The 19,126-nt window shown below is 38.2% G+C and overlaps 1 protein-coding gene across 2 annotated transcripts in view; it reads left to right on the forward strand.

The window, feature by feature from the left end:
• Positions 1–19,126, forward strand: part of LOC107749627 (transcriptional activator GLI3-like) — a 230,462-nt gene that overhangs the window by 41,708 nt on the left and 169,628 nt on the right. For both annotated transcript variants that reach the window (XM_016564794.1, XM_016564795.1), the window contains exon 2: positions 1,729–1,902. In XM_016564794.1, coding sequence (XP_016420280.1) covers positions 1,770–1,902 — 133 coding nt within the window. In that variant the 5' untranslated portion in view covers positions 1,729–1,769. The remainder of the gene's footprint in view (positions 1–1,728; positions 1,903–19,126) is intronic.

The following is a 19,126-nucleotide window of genomic DNA, read 5'->3' on the forward strand; positions in this document are numbered from 1 at the left end:
TGATTGGTTAGCTGTCCCAGTGCGTTGTGATTGGCGAACAGCTTCAGTACTGCCCCGCCCCTTGCTAAAGCAGCAAGTTTAGTTAAGGATGGCGTCAATATTGCCATATCAATTTGAACCGGATTCAGACCCAGAGAATATTGAACAAGAGGATCGCACAGAACCTTTGCACACATGGATATTGCAAGACATATTAGAGTGGTAACATTATTATTATTTTTATTTTTTATTTTTTGGCTAAATCACGTTTTAGATAGGATGTCAACAACCGCTTAAAAATAACTGCATTTACTATGTACAGGTAAGTGCATATGTACGGTGGCCGAGAAGTGCAAAGCAAATCACAATTCTGAAAACAAAATAACAAATTACAAACGCAAATGCAAGTCTAAAAAACAAAATAACAATTCAGAAAGCACAACAACAATTCAGAAAACATTATAACAAGTCAGAAAACACAATGACAAATTCGAAAACAAAATAACAAGTCAGAAAACACAACGACAAATCAGACAAACCGGAAGAGGTAGGTATAGTTTGAGACAGCGCATAGTATATTTACATTTAGTTAAAAGTGGCTGTAAAACTAAGTAAGGTAAACTATTGGATTTTACAGTGCACGACCTCGCCCCTCCCCACCCCCCAACCATTAGAATTTCCATAGGCGGGAATTATTTTAATTATATTCTAATGGGCCGCTTTGTGATATCACAAAAACCGGAAAAACAAACACTGTAGTCCAAACGAGCCATTCGTTGTAGTTCTTGAAAAGGGATTTTTTAAAAACGAAATATCTCCCTTTGGAGTGGACTTTGAGATTTGTAAATTTGAAGATCTTTTTTATGCCCAAACATACACACTACACACTGACTAAAATTCAAAAAGTGAAAAAGCATAATAGGACCCCTATTTGTCAACAACTACTTTATTAAGTATTAATAAGCAGTAATTAGGAGTATATTAAGGCAAAAGTATAGTTAGTTCATAGTAAATAGTTAGTTAACAGTGAGAATTGGACCCTAATCTAAAGTGTGACCAGAATAATTTAGGTAGTTATCTATTATTTATTTGAAAGAATTAAAATAACCGTTTCATGTCTGTCCTTGTATCATTCATTAACTTTGATATATGATTTAGAAAGTAATTAGTAATAAGCAATTAAATACTTTTTGGAGACAGTAATTTGTACAGTAATCTAATTACTTTTTTAGAGTAATTTACCCAATATATATTAATCCAGGATTTTTAATAGATTGTGTCAACACACACTCAAGTGACTGTTGAGAAAAATCCCTAAGCAAACAAAGTTAACTGTTTTTGTATATACCCCCTCCTCATTCAGCATCGTTACATCCCATTCAAGCACACCAAACTTGAATAGCTGTGTTGTAAATCCTCTTGTTACGTACTCTTGTAAATTAGAAAACATTTTTTTAGATAGACTACACATTTCTAATAATTATAACTGAATTTTTAACATTTAAGGGAAATTTGTGGTTTTTATTTAATCTTAAAATATTTATAAAGTAAGTAATTGTTATTTTGATATATTGTTAAATAGAAAATTTGGTTTCTTTATGGAGCTGGAAAGTTGGAAAAACAGTCATGTTTAGTGTATGGACTGATTAACTGATTGTTTTTAATTGTGTTTTATTTGTTAATGATGTTTATTTTTGTAATTTTTTTTTTATCTCCCACCACTGACCTCTTCCTTACGTGACCCCTCAGGTATCCTGTCTTGATGAGGTACTGAGGAATGCACAGTTGTCATGGAAACCCAGTCCCAGACCAGTTCTACAGCAGAGAAGAAGAAGAGAGTGGAGACCATTGTAGCCACCAAGAGCGTGCCCACCCGTGCAGAAATCAGTGAAAAGGCTGTGGCCTCCAGCACTACCTCCAATGGTACAACTTCAACATTTAAACCTCTCTTTTCTTCTGATTACTTGTCAAGCTTTGATTTCTATTCTCTATTGATTCTGTGTGTTTAAATTGTTTAAAAGAGTAATTTTTGTAAATTTTATCAAACATTGCTCTGTTTTGTTGAGAATCTCGACCAACTTGACACAGGAACAGCTGAATCAATGATGTAAGTTGGGGGTGGGGATATCTGTTTGGCTGACCAGTAGCAGTGTGTGGGAAACCTGTTTGAAAACAAGTAATTATTTTTGCGTTTCTGTTATTTGCAAATTCATTCAGATAAAATTAATTCATATTCATTTCAGATATAACTAAATGCACTTTTACTAACTAGCGATTCACAATTTAACTTTAAAGTGCCTCAAAACTTTCAAGCAGCATCATAATATCATTTTACAGAAATGTTGTAAAATGATATTATGATACTTTTTCTTGTTCAACAAGCCTGGGTTGTTATCGCTAGTTTGAAGTAGTCTACCAACTCTAACCAGCTTGACCAAGAGGGTCTACCAGGTCAAAACCAGGCCTACCACCTTGTAGTCTAGTTGATTGTGCATCTAGACCAGCTCTGACTAGCTTGGGCCAGAGCCATAGAAAGAGAGAGTTGCGTCAACGGAAGTCCAAAACGCTCGATCGTCACGTGATTCACGTAGACCTCAAATAGTTCCAGGAAGTTCATAGCGGGCAATTGAAATACATTGAGTTGGAGAGACAGAACTGTGATTTTTGGTAATTAGTAGACAATAAAATAATTTATTTACATTATTTATAAAATAATGTATACATGTATACGTAGTATATATATTTCTTCACAGGTGTTGGGTCATCTGAAGGCTTCGTAAGAGGCTGGATATAGTCAGCAGGAGCAATCTACAGATTACACCAACAAAATGTGATGTAATCATACTAGGGAACTGGCACTTTTTCACAAAGAGCAGGGAAAGACTTGCCAAAACCAGTGAAGAGACTCATTGTGAGGGTGATGTCTCTTTACAGTCTTCAGGTGGTTCTTGTTCTGAAAGCAAGATAGCGAAGGAGAAAAACACAGGAGAAATGGTTAAGTGATGCTCCATCACATTGCAGTCCTGTGGCATCTGCTCCTTCAACACAGTGCTTCTTTAGTAGCTAAGACGTTTAAGTATAAAATACAGTAATAATGTACAGGTTTACTGTAATTACTTCTATAATATTATAATATTATATAATACATTTTTGGAAATTTAGCCTAGCATGATTCTGAAATGAAAACTGCTCACCTACATTAAACTTTTCATTCTCACTTTGGTCCATCTGCATCCTTTGCAATATATCTAAGTCTATTTAATAACTCCCCACCAGCAAAATCACTTTTAAATTACACAACGATGGATGAAACTGCATGAAGAGAATGAATAACATCCCGTAAATCTACTAATTAAGTGAGGAATAATCTAATAATCATCTGTTTTAATGCACAGGGTAATTTGATTAGATGTGCTGATAATATACTATTTTCTATAAATGTCTTACCTTTTAAAAGTTCGTCAAAGCGGTCTCTTCTGATACATCTCTACGGCGCTGATAGTATTAGCGCTAACTTCCGGGAACTATTGAGCGGCTCCACGATCCGCCATTGCTGTAAAAAAACTGGTCCATTGGAGTGAACGGAGTTGTCACAACTCTCTCTCTCTACAGCTCTGGCTTGGGCCTACTAGAATCTATCAACCAAAAACTTGGATTTGCTGAAAATCTCATACACCTTAAAATGTCATTAGCATTAGTGTTGAAACAAACATTTTTCTCCACACAAAAAGTTGCACAAATGTTGTGTGGGTGTTGTTTGTCTTGGTTGATTAGTGATCTTATTTTGTTGTACCACTCCATATGAAAGCCTCTGGTGATATGGCAGGAAGTCAGAAAAAGAATGTCCTTTTTTTGTGGAACAGGGCATCGTTAATTGTTGTTATGAGTTCTGTCTCCACCCCCCACCCCCCTCTTGCTTTCTCTCTCTCTCACTGTTAGTCATTCCCAGATGGCAAGCTCTCCTTCATTAATTAGAGGTGGGGGGCTTGGGGTTTGGAGGGAATGAACATAGATGGGGGATAGAGCTTTACTGTTGTGGAAAAAGTATGGATGTAATTTGGCTTACTGATTGTGGATTTTTCTCTGTAAGGCGAGGGTAATTACTCCTCTGAACAACATAAGGTTTGTCTTGGAAAGTTTGCTGCAGTGCTCATCTAGCCAGGATTCAGTCCCACACTCAGGGTTAGAGACCCAGGGGTTCACTTTTAAATTAATATCTTTTTTTTAATACATTGTTTTTTAAACTTTGCAAAATCCTGAAATATTCTTTATTTTAATGTTTAAATTAGATTTTGAATAACAGATTTACAGTGTGACCCTACTGAACACCACTCACTGTATGTGTGTGTGACAGGGCCAACTGTGCATTAAAACCGTTCAGTTTAATCACTGTTCTATATTAACACACTGCTTTAATTGACACTGCACACAGAGATTGGAGATCGCGCTACACACACACACACACACACACACACACACACTCACGCACACACACACACACACAAAAACATCCAGAAGCACAGAAACTTGTTTTCAACGCTGCCCCATGACTTTTATTAATAAAACAGCTTCGATACTGAATCGCTTCATTATATTTCTCAACAATGAGGGAATGGCCATGACTGAGAAAAAAGTCAAGTAGTTTGCGTCACTGGATATAGCTGTCGGTCATTCAACATTTCTATCATAAAATGATTTGCATTTTCTGGAATTCATGCTCTGCTTCTGTGAACAGTAAACCCCACCTAATTTGATTTGATTGGCCAGCTCAATTATTTTGACATTGACTAGCACTGTTAGACCACTGAAGCAAATCAGGTTGTGAATGTAACTTTAAAAGCTTTTTGTCATCCTAAGAAACAGAGCGCTGCGTAATGAAACATGACTGAAGCTAAACGAACTTAACCTATGCAAAAGCACAGCGCAGCATTGATCTGAATCGCCTCATATGCGCAGCGGTCACGCGAACGGTTTTCCAGAGCCAAGCGCATCTGTAGACTAGCACAGGTTAATTCTCACGCTTTAATAGTATTTATAGCTCCGAACAAGCTGTGTGACTATGAGGAATGACTACCTCAAAATGTACGTCAGTATGCTGTTTTCACTATTATTCGCGTGCCAGTGATTATCACTCTGCATGCCAAAGTTGGCACGCATGCCAATGTTGCCGACACCTGGTGTAATCTATTGACTACATACATCATAAACCCGTCGTTTTAGGCAAGTACCAGAATTTAATAAAAACATTTTAAGTTACTAATTATAACGCTTTCATTTCCACGGTTATTCAAACAGAGAATAAATTATATACAGAAAGAAAGCAACGAAAGTCTAGTGCAAACATTTAGTCTTAATTTGCAATCTGTGGCCAGAGGAGGGCTAAGCCTTGCCCATCCTTAGACATGCTCCATACTTTCAGGTATCCTACAATCCTGGCAAAGACCTTTATGTTTTATGATGTGTTTGCACTATTACTGAGCAAACTGTTTATAGAATTTGTCCTCAAGGCAGAGTGTGATGGAAAATCTAACAAAATTGACATTTCAATGGTGGGCCAGGTTTATATATATATATATTATCATTTTCATAAGCTCTGATTCCAGTAAGCTGTCCTGACCACAAGCTCTCAACAGAACCATAATGAGCCATCTATCACAACAGACCCTAGACCTGCTCCCCGAAGGGTCTTACCACAGCCATTAGATAGGTTGCACATTCCTGGTGTGGTTATAATTCCCCTGCATTCTCTTGGTCTTCCAATACTCATAACCTCTTATCTGATGTAACCTAAACCCCAGTCAACTTTAACCCATGTCGCCCGGGCCGCCCCCTCAAGACTAACAAAAGGCAATTGTGAAAGGCCCTACAGTGGCAGCAGCCAACTGTTCCGCCTCTTTTACAGACCCTGGATTGGCTAAATGCTTAAACTGATCCTAGATCAGTCCAGGCATGTCCGGAGGATCTGCAGAAGGGGAAACCCCAAATAATACAGTGAGAATGTGGAGTTGGAGTTTAGAAAAAGAATGAAATACAATCTTGAATGATTTTGAGAAAGAGTAGCTTGTAGGGAGTAAAGAAATCCAAGTTTAATTTTAAGAGAGAAAAGATCACTGAAATATTTTTAATTAATGAAAGATTTGTAGTTTAGAATTTCTTTAGGGATGTAAATAGATAAAAAAATATAACTAATCATACATAATCCTTTTTTTCACAAATAATTTATATATTAATTATTAACATATTTACACATTGCATACATCATATTAATTTAGAATCAACAAAGGAAATACTGAATAATAAAATAATTATTACTATTATTTGATTATGCATAACAGTTTTATTATTATTGTTATTATTATGTGTTTATTTATAAATAATGATATTATATATAACAATGGTTTATTCTTTATAATTTATATCTATAAATAATTAAATATAAATAGTTTTTTATATATTTGCATAATGACATTTTTTTTTTACAAATCTTTTTATCAGATTATTCTGATAAATGCACGTGCCAGTATGTGAAAGAGACATCCAAGTATGTGGTGAAATCAAACCTATGACCTTGGTGCTGTGAGTTATGCTTTACCTATTGGGGTACAAGAATACTTAATACATGAACTTAAAATGCATGAAAATGTCTCTTTTCCCATTTCCTTCCCCTTTATCTTAATACTTTTATTCCTTTCCACTTTCTCTCACCACACAGCGTAAAAGTTTATGTAAAAGTTTAGCTGCAGTCTGTAATTGTCCAGGCTTGGTGGGGAGCATTCCCACATGGTTAGCTAAAGACTGGCGTAGGCCTGCAAAGCATTCATCTGTGGACCAGCTCCCCCAGCCTGACAGCTCAAAGGAACCGACTGTGCCACCACAATGGCCTGATTGGTCCTCTTTGGTAGGAGCAAAGGGAAGGGGCTTCCCTCCTCCTCAACTCACATCATTTGCTAGGCAGGTGGACCACAAAGTCCTCTGATTCTATTGTTGCTGCCTGGACTATGCGAGGGAGAGAGAGAAAAAGAAAAAGAAAGAGAAAGAGATGTTCGTGTGCATCAACTGAATGAACCTGTTCGTCATGGGATAATTTGTTAATTAAAAAGGAGAAAGGGGCAAAAAGGCACCTGCCATTCAGAGTGAGAGAGAGGACAGAGGGACATAGAGAATGAGAGTGCAAAATCGTTTTGGTGTTGTTGGTTTGCCATACTGTTTCATGGATGCCAGAGTGATGAAATGAACAAGAACGAAGGAAGCATAAAGAATCGAGGAAGGGAAGTGAAGAAAGCAAGGACAAACAGAGGACAAAAGGAGGGAAAACTTTGTCAGGCAAATTGTTTCCACTCATGTTTTCAATAACTTGAGAAGTGTTCAGTGTAAACCATGGGGGAAGCCTGGGGAAGCCTCTTTGAAACTTGTCAAACCTGAGGCTACTAATAATTTAAATTTTATAAATACATTGAAATAAATAATTTTATATATCACTTGTCATGGTATTCTGCTAGTGTGCCCTAGATGGCCACCAGATGACACTGTGTTTTGTGTGAGCACATGGCTTGTTGTGTGTTTGTTTGTGCCATGTGCTCTCCTGTCTCATTGTCTGACCCCGCCCTTCTTGTTATCTCATTATTGTTTCAGTTATCCCACCTGTTGTCCCTCATTACCTGCCCTACTTATTCTCCGTATGTTTGCAGTCCTGTGTTGGTTCGTTGTTGTTCATGTCGTTGGTTGTGTTTCTCCTGGCTGTGAGGGAGAACTTTGTCAGGCAAATTGTTTCCACTCATGTTTTCAATAACTTGAGAAGTGTTCAGTGTAAACTATGGGGGAAGCCTGGGGAAGCCTCTTTGAAACTTGTCAAACCTGAGGCTACTAATAATTTAAATTTTATAAATACATTGAAATAAATAATTTTATATATCACTTGTCATGGTATTCTGCTAGTGTGCCCTAGATGGCCACCAGATGACACTGTGTTTTGTGTGAGCACATGGCTTGTTGTGTGTTTGTTTGTGCCATGTGCTCTCCTGTCTCATTGTCTGACCCCGCCCTTCTTGTTATCTCATTATTGTTTCTGTTATCCCACCTGTTGTCCCTCATTACCTGCCCTACTTATTCTCCGTATGTTTGCAGTCCTGTGTTGGTTCGTTGTTGTTCATGTCGTTGGTTGTGTTTCTCCTGGCTGTTCATGTGTGCCAGTTGAGTTTTGCCCTGCTTTGTTTTATTTTTTGTTTCTTTGTTTAATAAAAGTCCTTTTTTGTGCTAGCCTGGCTGTCTTGCATTTGGGTCCTGTCTGCTACTCGTGACAGAACGAACCAACCAGTTTGGAACCCAGCAGTCAGCCAGTGCTAGTATGGGTTTATTTTTGTACCCAGCTCCTGTCATGCCGGAAGCAGCCTCTCAAGACCTATCCCTGGCAAGAAGACGGCAATTATGCCACCAGAACAATCATCCTTTTGGGATATTTGGTCAAGGCCTCCTTGATGCTGTCGAGGGATTGGGTTTTAAGGAGGTTACCATCATCCACTGCTTCCTGTCTGGACTGGATGACCCTTTTGATTGGGAGTAGCTGGGTGATTTAGAAACCTGGACTTATTGGGAGGTGGTCGACTACTGTTGCCAGTGAATGGAGAGGCAACTGCTGCAGGAGGAGTGGCTTCCTCTCTCTGTTCTTCCAACCTCCCAGCCTGTGCCTATTCCTGCCGGGTCGACTCGTTCTCGGAGGAGGAGGAGAGCTCCTACTCTGTTGCCACGATTGGTGATCCCAAGTCTGGTGGTCATGGAGGACCCGACTCCTGTGGTTCCAAGTCCCGTGGTCCTGACTCCTGTGGTCCCTAGTCTGGTGGTCCAGGAGGACCTGACTCTGGTGGTCCCAGAGATTACTGAGCAGCCCGCTCTCCTTGTCTCACCCATGATCCTGGCCCTGCTGGCTCCACCCATGATCCTTGCCCTGCCGGCCCCACCTAAGCTCTCTACTTTGCTGGCCCCACTTAAGCTTCCTGCCTTGTTGGCCCAGGAGAACCCGCTCCACTCCAGAATCCGCTCCAGTCCGGGAGCCTTCAGAGTTCATTCATGAATCCGCTCTAGTCCAGGAGCCTTGAGAGTCCACTGTGAAATATTTGAAGGGTTAATAGGTTTTAGGGACCATTGCAGTCAATTTTTGTAGAGAAGAACCGTCTTTTCTTTAGTTAAAACCTGCAGAACAGATCTACATTGGGAACTGGATCTTGCAAAAATGAGGCTAAGGTGCATAATTTAACTTTTTGTGCAAAAGAATAGTATTTTTAAATTTATTTGTTTTTGCTGAATTAGTGTAGCTTAAAGGGTGTTTTTTTTTTTTTTTTTTATTAGTTCAGGCATATTCGGAGATTGCAATAAGCGTTCATAGCACCAAAAAAAAGATGGGCCAATTAAATAGATGAAAAGATAGCCAAAGTGAACAGAAAGAGAGAGGCAGATTTGACATCCCTCTTTTTAAGCAGCCATTTAAATGATCAGCAGCAAATAGAGGCGAATGTCATCTGACAGAAATAAAGTTCCTGTTAGCAGCATGGCCGGAAAGTAATTTACAGATAGTATGTCCCAGCCCATCTTTGTGGCGTGCAGATAAGGGTTCATTTCAGCAGGCGGATAGCAGCCACTCTCCCTTACTCTGCCCTATTCTGCGACACCTGTGATAACAGCTTGTGGAGCCTAATTGAAAATGGGGCCTCAAAATGGATTTTCTCCTTTCCTCTTCCTGTTTCTCCCCCTCTCAGAGCCATTCATTCTGACGTTATTTTCATTTTTTCCATCCTGCTGGCCTGCCCCCCTTTTTTCTCCGTTTGGTGCAGGGCTGTTACACTAACAGGGAATTATTGAATAGATGTGCGGATATGTGTGTGTGTATGGGGGGGTTATTCCGGTATTCCCAATTGGAAGTGTTTGGTAAATGTGCTGCGGGATCATTTCTCACACCAGTGTCAGTTTGGTGACAGCCATATGATCTGTCTTATTAATGAAATCATTGATCACTTCATGGAACTCATAATCGACACTGTGTCCTGCTGTTCTCCACCTCCCTTGTGCTCTAACCACCACCCTTCTCTTTTTCTCTAGTATACATCAGTGCAATCATTTGTACGCTGTTCATTTGTTGATCTCAGCATTTTTGGTAGGACAAATAAAGCAGCGATATTAGGACAAATCTGGTTCTGGCTTCCTTTCAAGTTAAGTCAAGTCACCTTTATTTCTATTGTGGAATAGGCTATAAAAGCTCATTATGATTTACTTCTTGCCTAACTTGCACATGAAAAGAAGCACAACTGAAATAAAGGAAATTTATCGTTAAATAAATTCAACAGCCATTCAACAGCAACAGCCATTTTAGGATGCTTTGTGATTTGGTCTTAGGAGTCCCCTTGACTCCCCCTAACTTTTCACAGATTTAGGAGCTGATTTTAGCATTATAACACTTTGTGAAATACTCTTAGAGCAAAAATGTAGGAGTTCTAAAATTAGGACTGACACACATTATTTTTAAGACTTTATCCTAAATCAGCAAGTTAGGAGCTATACTGTATTTAGCCCTAAATATGTTTTGTGAATATGGCCCCAGATCAATAACAGTGTGATGTTATGGCTCCAGGGGGTTAATAAAGGCTTTCTGAAGTGAAGCGATGCATTTGTGTAAGAAAAATATCCATATTTATAACTTTATAAACCATAATCTCTTGCTTCAGTTAACTGTCATATGTGTGTAAACAAGAGACTTTTCCCTAGCTTCGAGGGTTGTTGCAAGTTTGATGTCAATGGTTACCAAGGTGTTGCTACGAGATTAAGGTGAAATGTGTTCTGGCTTTAAGGGTGCTTGCTGTACTTGGTGGTAGAAAGGTGGTTGCTTACTGGCCCATGTCTATAATATTCTAGTCTCCATACTGTATATGGCTTGGGCTCTTTCTTTCAGTGTAAGTCTATGGAATACATTTCATTTTCATAATTTCAATCGAAATGCTTGTATTCACATCTTATCTTTTTATAGTTCCACTCTTTCTTTTATATTTTTCCAGCTGTTATCTCTTTCTTTTCCTCCCTCCCTCTCTCTTTTTGTTGCATTCTGGGAGTGAGCATGGTGTGTGAGAGGCATATGTGAGAATGAGAAGTTTCTTAAACTTTTTCACAGTTAAAAACTACCCATTACACTTATGTTTGCTCTAGCTACAAAAGTGACAATTTTCAGTGTGCCCCTTCTTGTCAAAGATGCACAATAATACACTCTGATTGGAAAGATGGTTAGTGCTGTAAAAGTGGTTTCTTTGGGCTGCAAATCTACCAAACCTAAACATGTTTTTTCTTTTAGATGACAAGTTTTCATGTTTTTATCTATCAATCAATATGGCAGCACATTCAGACGCAGCGGCTCAGCGCTCAGAAAAAAAGACGCACTTTTTACGTTCTGTGTATTCTCCATTTGTTATTTGTCTTAAAGAGCTGCTAATACTATTTTGTTGTTCTGTACCACTGGGTGCATACACTCTAAAAATGCTGGGTTAAAAACAACCCAATTTGGGTTATTTGGCAACCCAGCGCTGGGTAAATATGCTTGGTTATTTTGACCCAGCTGGTTGGGTTAAATGTTTTTACCCAACATGCTGGGTTGTTTTATTTAAGTAAAAAATTATTATATTGCTGGCTTAAAATGGGCTGGAAATGAAAAATCACACACAGAATTACTAGAGGCAACAGCAATAATCAAAAGATAAACATTTATTATTAAGCAAGAACACCCATAGACAAAATGTAAGCCAAATTGAATTCATTTGGGTGAATATAGCATAGATTACAATACTTGTTTAACAAGCATTTTAGAAATAAAATGTAACATTTAAAAGTAGCATTTTAATTTAAGTGTATTCAACTGTTCTCTATAATAACTTTTTTACTGAAATATAGTCAATATAATATAGTCTAGTTCTCGTGCCAGTGCGTCGCTAAAATCTGAGCTGGTAATGGGCTGCTGTTCGGTGGGGGAACTACGAACCTCAGACCATTTCACTCATAGCTGAAAGATGCCGTGACTGACTGACTCCATAACCTGCCCATAAACAAACAGTACTGAGATTAGAGAACATATTTAAACATCAAATTAAATTAAATTCAGTATTATAACAAATGTAATCAATTTATATTAAGCAAGGCAAAAGGTGTTTCCATCATGCTAAACGATCGCTGCTGACGCAGCTGACTGACATCTTGTCCTTGGATGCTGCATTGCGTAAAATAATATAATTTACAGCACAGACTTTATAAATTAAATAAAATGTATACAAACCTTTATTTCGAAGTACACCAATGTCAGACTCTGTTCCATGTCTCGTGTTGTGTTTTCCTCCCCCATGTGCTTCAGTTTGATTATTATGCCCATATTTGTTTGTTTCCTGTTCCTGTCCCTATTTAGTTCTATTGGTTCCAGCGGTGTTTAATTAGTTACTGTGTATTTAAAGTGTGTTCTGCCCCTCGTTTTCTGTCCGGTGTTAAATGTCATTTCGTTCTGTGTTCTCTGTGATTTCCTGTGTTCCCCGCTTTGTGTAGTGTTTCTGAGTGTATTAAATACTTTGGAGTTTGCTTTACTCCTCGTCTCCTTGCTTCTTCGTTCTCATTCTCCAAGTGTGAATCGTGACAACCAAAGGCACTAAGAACCGCTCTCTCCTGTAGAGGACACAAAAAGCCCGCGTTCTGACTGTAACTCAGCAGCTGGATTGTTTTAATGGAGACAGGCTCAACCCAGCGGCTGTGTAGAAAAAATAACTAAATAAATAATTCTGTAATAAGTTACAGAAAAACTACCCAGCACCTGGGTAAAAATATTAAAACCCACCCAATAAAATGACCCAACAGACTGAACCCAGCATTTGGGTAAAAAAAATAAGTGTTTAATGACAATAAAGATTCATTCATTCATTCATTTTTGTCATCTCCCACTAAAACACTCAATGTTTCGTTTTAAGTGACCTATGGAGTTCATTCATGGTATATTCAAGTACTAACAATTTGCATTGTTTTGATTGTGGAGACATTGGCCATGATAGATTTACCTGACACAGCGAAACAAGTGTACTTGTACTTATTACTCAAAGTGTCCTTGTACTTATTACTCAAAGGCTGCTGAGTAATGCAGGTGCTCAAGAAATGGAAGGAGAATCGAATAAAGATATTGAAGCTGGTGATAGAGTGGAGGTGAGTATAAATGCTTCTGAAAATACTGTAAGGATAAAGAAGTTTAGTCTAATGGTTGTATCATTACAGGTTGTATCATTATTGTTACATTGAAGATAGAATGGAGGTGTTACAGGTTTAAATGGTGAAGCGGAAAAAGAGTCAGAAGCTAGAGTATTAGACATGACAATTAATGTATTGATGGAGATTTGGAGATTTTAATTCTGTTGAAAATATGAATAATTTTCTGGATGAAACTAATTGGAAGAGTGTTGATATTGAAGGGATCTTTCATCAGAAATTTGTCACATCCATAATGCAAGCTTGTAAAGAATGTAGCATTGAGGTTCTGTCATAGCAAAAACATTTTGATTAAAGAAGAATTTGCCTGCAGTCAGAAAAAAAGGATAACATTAAAAGGATAGTGTACTTCATATACAGCTTGCATACAGCAAACTTTATATACAGTATGCGTGAAAAGTATCAACTATCAAGCTATCAAGACCTTAAAGATCTAACAGAAAGCAAATGGTCTGAAATGTAGCTAGCGGTCCCTGTCCTTTTTGTAAAGTATCTGAAACATCTAAAAAAGGTGTCAAATTTGATGTAGTTGGTGAAGTTTTGGAGTCTAAATTTAATGGGTTTGTTTAATTTTCCATTGTTAATTTATGGCCCAAAGTACTCAGTAGAGAACAAGCAAAAATTATTATTATTATAAGTTGGCTATTTTGTGTACCAGGAAAAAACAAAGCCAAGGAAAGGGGGTGTATTGATCCTACTTTATAGACAAAATGTTTTGTGGAAAAAGGCTGACAATAAAGTATGCTTTTTTATATCATCGTAAATGTTTTATAACTCGTAATGTTCAATTTTTTTATTGTTTTATTTCTGGAGGTTCTAATAGTTTTCTGATTGAATCTAATTGTACATTTTTATTTCAATATTATTTATGTAATTTATGAGGAAATATTTACAGTTTTTTATGTTTATGGTTTTTATAGATATATAGATCCAGATTTTTATTTAATTAATAAGGATATTTTTAAAAATCAAGTCCCTCACTCTCTCACACATACCCTCTCTCTTCTCTCTGGCTGGGTTCATAGAAAATGTGGCAAAAATTCTTTAGCATTGTTGGGGTCACGGTCCTGTAGCTCTGCTGGAGGGATTTGTCCCTTCAGTCCAGACAGAGACACTCTTCGTAGGCCTTGAGTCTGCCAGTCTTTTCCTGGTTGCTTCTCTGGAGTACATTTCCTGATGCAGCAGGGAGAACCAGCCGGTTGGCAGAGGGTGACATCTTTCTGGGGCCTCAGGACAGGGATTAGTTTAGGCCCTGCTGGTACAGAGGTGGAGAGGCCCTCAGCTGCCCTGCCCTATACACACACACTTCTGGGTTTGGTATGGCTTCAGTAGCTATTGGCTCAGCTCCTCCAAAGGTTCTGATTGTTGGCACAGAAAGCAGAGCTTACGAGAGCTCTCTTGGTCAGATGGTTTCTATGAACCCTCTGATGAGCTGCAGGGTTTTAGGGTTTGTGTCTGGAATATCTAGTTAGGGGTCCTAGGAAGAAGGGATAGCTACCCAGAAATGTAAATTTATGTTGCAAAACCAATTTTTTTTTCTCTGTGAAACACCAATGTCCAAGCTACTCTTTTCCAATGGAAAAAAAGTGACTTTAGCAGTATTTTGCAGGCAAGAAAAGGTCAGTTGCAGTAGCGGCTCCTGACCGTAAATTTAGGTGGGGCAGATTCTGGGTCGTAGCGCTAATATATGAAAAACATTTTGTAAGCTTTATATTCTAATCTCTGAACTCATGGGGACAAAATTTTGTTATTCTCAGAATAAACAAAACAAACACAACAGAACCATATAAAGGCTATTCATGTGAGCACATTTAAACTAAAGGATTTAGCATATAGTCTACTTTGTTAATTTAATATACTACTCCACATAGAAAAAAAACAGACATGCCAATTACTTACTGACCTGATGCAGACATATAGCTGAAGCGGATTGATATCGTCTTGGTGCAGCGAGGTTCAATTCAATTCAATTCAAGTTTATTTGTAGCGCTTTTTACGATACAAATCGTTGCAAAGCAACTTTACAGAAAATTAAGTTTCTACAATATTTAGTAGTAGCTTATCAGTGGTGACTGTCAGTTTATGTACATATGGCAGAAATATACAGAAAAATCAATTAAATATGTAATCAAACAGACGATGAACACTTCACCGTGGACGAAGTGGAGTCCAGCCTGGGGATGTCACATGTGGTTGCCGCAAGCCCGCCGGCCGCGCCGTTCTCAAGCCCACCCGCCGCCGCTCACTCTAGCCGCCGGCCGCTGCTTACTCTAACCCGCCGTGTGTTTCGTTGTGAAAGCGAAACTACTTTGTTTGGTCTAATTCTGACATGATATTATGTTTACGCGGCGCGATGCAACCAACGTGTAAAAAGACAGTATAATTCATTATAATCCGTAATTATGTCCCCACTGGATGCAACAAATGCCTCGTTTATAATGAGTTTTAATGTTTTTGAATCGTCGCCCCGGGACAATGGGCTCTGATTGGTTAGGGTAAACAGGGAAACAAAGGAAACATTTCCATCACACGCTTGAGGTATTCGGCCAATCACAACGCACTGGATAGCTGGCCAATCACAACTCGCTTTTCAGACTGATGAGCTTTGTAAAAATCGACGCGTTTCAGAAAGGCGGGGCATAGAGGAGAAACAATAATGTACAGTATGTGGAAAATAATGTGTTTTTTGAACCTTAAACCGCATAATCTCATTACACCAAATACACAAAAAATTTTAGCAACATCATATGACCCCTTTAAAAGAAATATGAACGACTGGTGAGATGAAGAGACTCTAACCAGAGCACTTCTGTAGGTATTAAAGTAAGCTGTGTATGTAGCCATCAGCAGTCTAAAGATCTGATTTTGTTTGGTAGGTGAGAGAGCTGTTGTCTCATAAGCTGTCATCGTGGCAGCAGTCATGTGCGCAGCCAACCAAGCTCCCGGAGCGAGCGCTGAGCCTGCTGCGTCACACCGCCCCCCAGAGCTCTGGAGGAGCCGGACTCGCCGAGGTCCTGCGCAATGCTAAACTGGGAATCACTCAGCCCGCAGAACAAGTGAGCGACATACATATTCAGACTTTCATATTGTAACAATGAAAAAAAAAGACATAATGGTGAACATAGTGAACATAATGGTCATAAAATAGGATTCATGTTTTTTATGTAAAATATACTCTAATTTCATTCATTTAATGAATGGCTGTGCTCAAAGTTGAATATCAAAGTGTTTTGTGTCTGTTAATCATGGATGTGTGGACACATCAATGTTTTTAGATTTGTGGAGTAAAAAATATTGGGTAACACTTTAGAATAGGGAACACTTGTTCACTATTAACTACGACTTTTCCCTCAATAAATTCCTAATTTGCTGCGTATTAATAGTTAGCAAGGTAGTTGTTAAGTTTAGGTATTGGGTAGGATTAGGGATGTAGAATAAGGCATTAATATGCGCTAATAAATGGCTAATGTTCTAGTAAAATTCATGCTAATAAGCAACTAGTTAAGAGACCCTAAAATAAAGTGTTACCAAATATTGTTTTCATTTTGAAGAAAAAAGCAAAAATTAGACTCAGGACTAGTGGCATGTTGTTACTTACTATTTAATTTGGGTTATTATTCAATAATTTCCTGATTTAAATGTACATTTCTTCGCTATTCATTAAAACCTATAGTGAATTAATTTAATCTGAATTTACAGTGTTGCTATTAAGACATATCTTAAGATTAAAATAAATTATTTTTAAATAAATGAAATATGTAAATATTGATATTCCTCTATATAAATCATATAATAAATTTACTTTTCAGATGAATCTCTTTCACTGAGATTCAGGATTGCTTTGTCTGTGATTAACTATTAAATTGTCAAAACACAATTTGAAATATAATAGTTGACTTGGTATTTTATATGAATGGCATTTTTATTTAATGTAATATAATATAATATACATACATTTCATTACTTTTATAACATTTATTACATGCTTTCAGTTTTTTTTTTTAGTTTGTCAGTTTTTTCTCTCATTTAGAACATGTGAAAATTTTGAGCAATTATTTTAGCATATTTTCCGCAATACATAAATAATTGTATAATGTATTGTTCTTTACTTTTCAAAATAGCGTTCTAAAAATAAAAAAGCACACCAAATACATGCAGCTGTATCATGCACTAAATTCTTCCAAAGTAAAATAAAATAATCTTGAGTACACACACACACACACTCACACACACACACACACACACCTGTGTGTGTGTATATACAGTGGGTACGGAAAGTATTCAGACCCCCTTAAATTTTTCACTCTTTGTTATATTGCAGCCATTTGCTAAAATCATTTAAGTTAATTTTTTTTCCTCATTAATGTACACACAGCACCCCATATTGACAGAAAAACACAGAATTGTTGACATTTTTGCAGATTTATTAAAAAGAAAAACTGAAATATCACATGGTCCTAAGTATTCACCCCCTTTGCTGTGACACTCATATATTTAACTCAGGTGCCGTCCATTTCTTCTGATCATCCTTGAGATGGTTCTACACCTTCATCTGAGTCCAGCTGTGTTTGATTATACTGATTGAACTTGATTAGGAAAGCCACACACCTGCCTATATAAGACCTTACAGCTCACAGTGCATGTCAGAGCAAATGAGAATCATGAGGTCAAAGGAACTGCCTGAAGAGCTCAGAGACAGAATTGTGGCAAGGCACAGATCTGGCCAAGGTTACAAAAAAATTTCTGCTGCACTTAAGGTTCCTAAGAGCACAGTGGCCTCCATAATCCTTAAATGGAAGACGTTTGGGACAACCAGAACCCTTCCTAGAGCTGGCCATCCGGCCAAACTGAGCTATCGGGGGAGAAGAGCCTTGGTGAGAGAGGTAAAGAAGAACCCAAAGATCACTGTGGCTGAGCTCCAGAGATGCAGCCAGGAGATGGGAGAAAGTTGTAGAAAGTCAACCATCACTGCAGCCCTCCACCAGTCGGGGCTTTATGGCAGAGTGGCCCGACGGAAGCCTCTCCTCAGTGCAAGACACATGAAAACCCGCATGGAGTTTGCTAAAAAACACCCGAAGGACTCCAAGATGGTGAGAAATAAGATTCTCTGGTCTGATGAGACCAAGACAGAACTTTTTGGCCTTAATTCTAAGAGGTATGTGTGGAGAAAACCAGGCACTGCTCATCACCTGTCCAATACAGTCCCAACAGTGAAGCATGGTGGTGGCAGCATCATGCTGTGGGGGTGTTTTTCAGCTGCAGGGACAGGACGAAAAGGCGGGGCATAGAGGAGAAACAATAATGTACAGTATGTGGAAAATAATGTGTTTTTTGAACTTTAAACCGCATAAACACATTTCATTACACCAAATACACAAAATAATGTTCTTTTTAGCAACATCATATGACCCCTTTAACTAAATATTTAGCTGAAGCACCTTTACAGTCTCAAAGTCTTTTTTGTTTGATGCGACAAGCTTTGATCATCAGCATTTGGCAATTATCTGCCATTCTTCACCTCACCTCTTCACCTCTCAAGCTCTGTCAGGTTGGATGGGGGCAGATGCACATTTTCAGGTTTCTCCAGAAATATTTCATTGGGTTCAAGCTCAGGCTCTGGCTGGGCCACTCAAGGACATTCACAGAGTTATATCTATAATTGACTCTTGCTTTGTGCATATGGTCATTGTCCTGTTGGAAGGTGAACCTTCTGCCCAGTCTGAGGTTCTGAATGATCTGGACTAGGTTTTCATTAAGGCTATCTCAATATTTTGGTGCATTGAGCTTTTCTTCTACTCTGATGAGTCCCTCAGTCCCTGCCACTGAAAAACAGCCCCACAGCATGAGGCTGCTACCACCACACTTTACTTTTGGGATGGTA

Source organism: Sinocyclocheilus rhinocerous, unplaced genomic scaffold (assembly GCF_001515625.1).
Source record: "Sinocyclocheilus rhinocerous isolate Xijiao unplaced genomic scaffold, SAMN03320098_v1.1 scaffold1423, whole genome shotgun sequence".
Lineage (NCBI taxonomy): Eukaryota > Metazoa > Chordata > Actinopteri > Cypriniformes > Cyprinidae > Sinocyclocheilus > Sinocyclocheilus rhinocerous.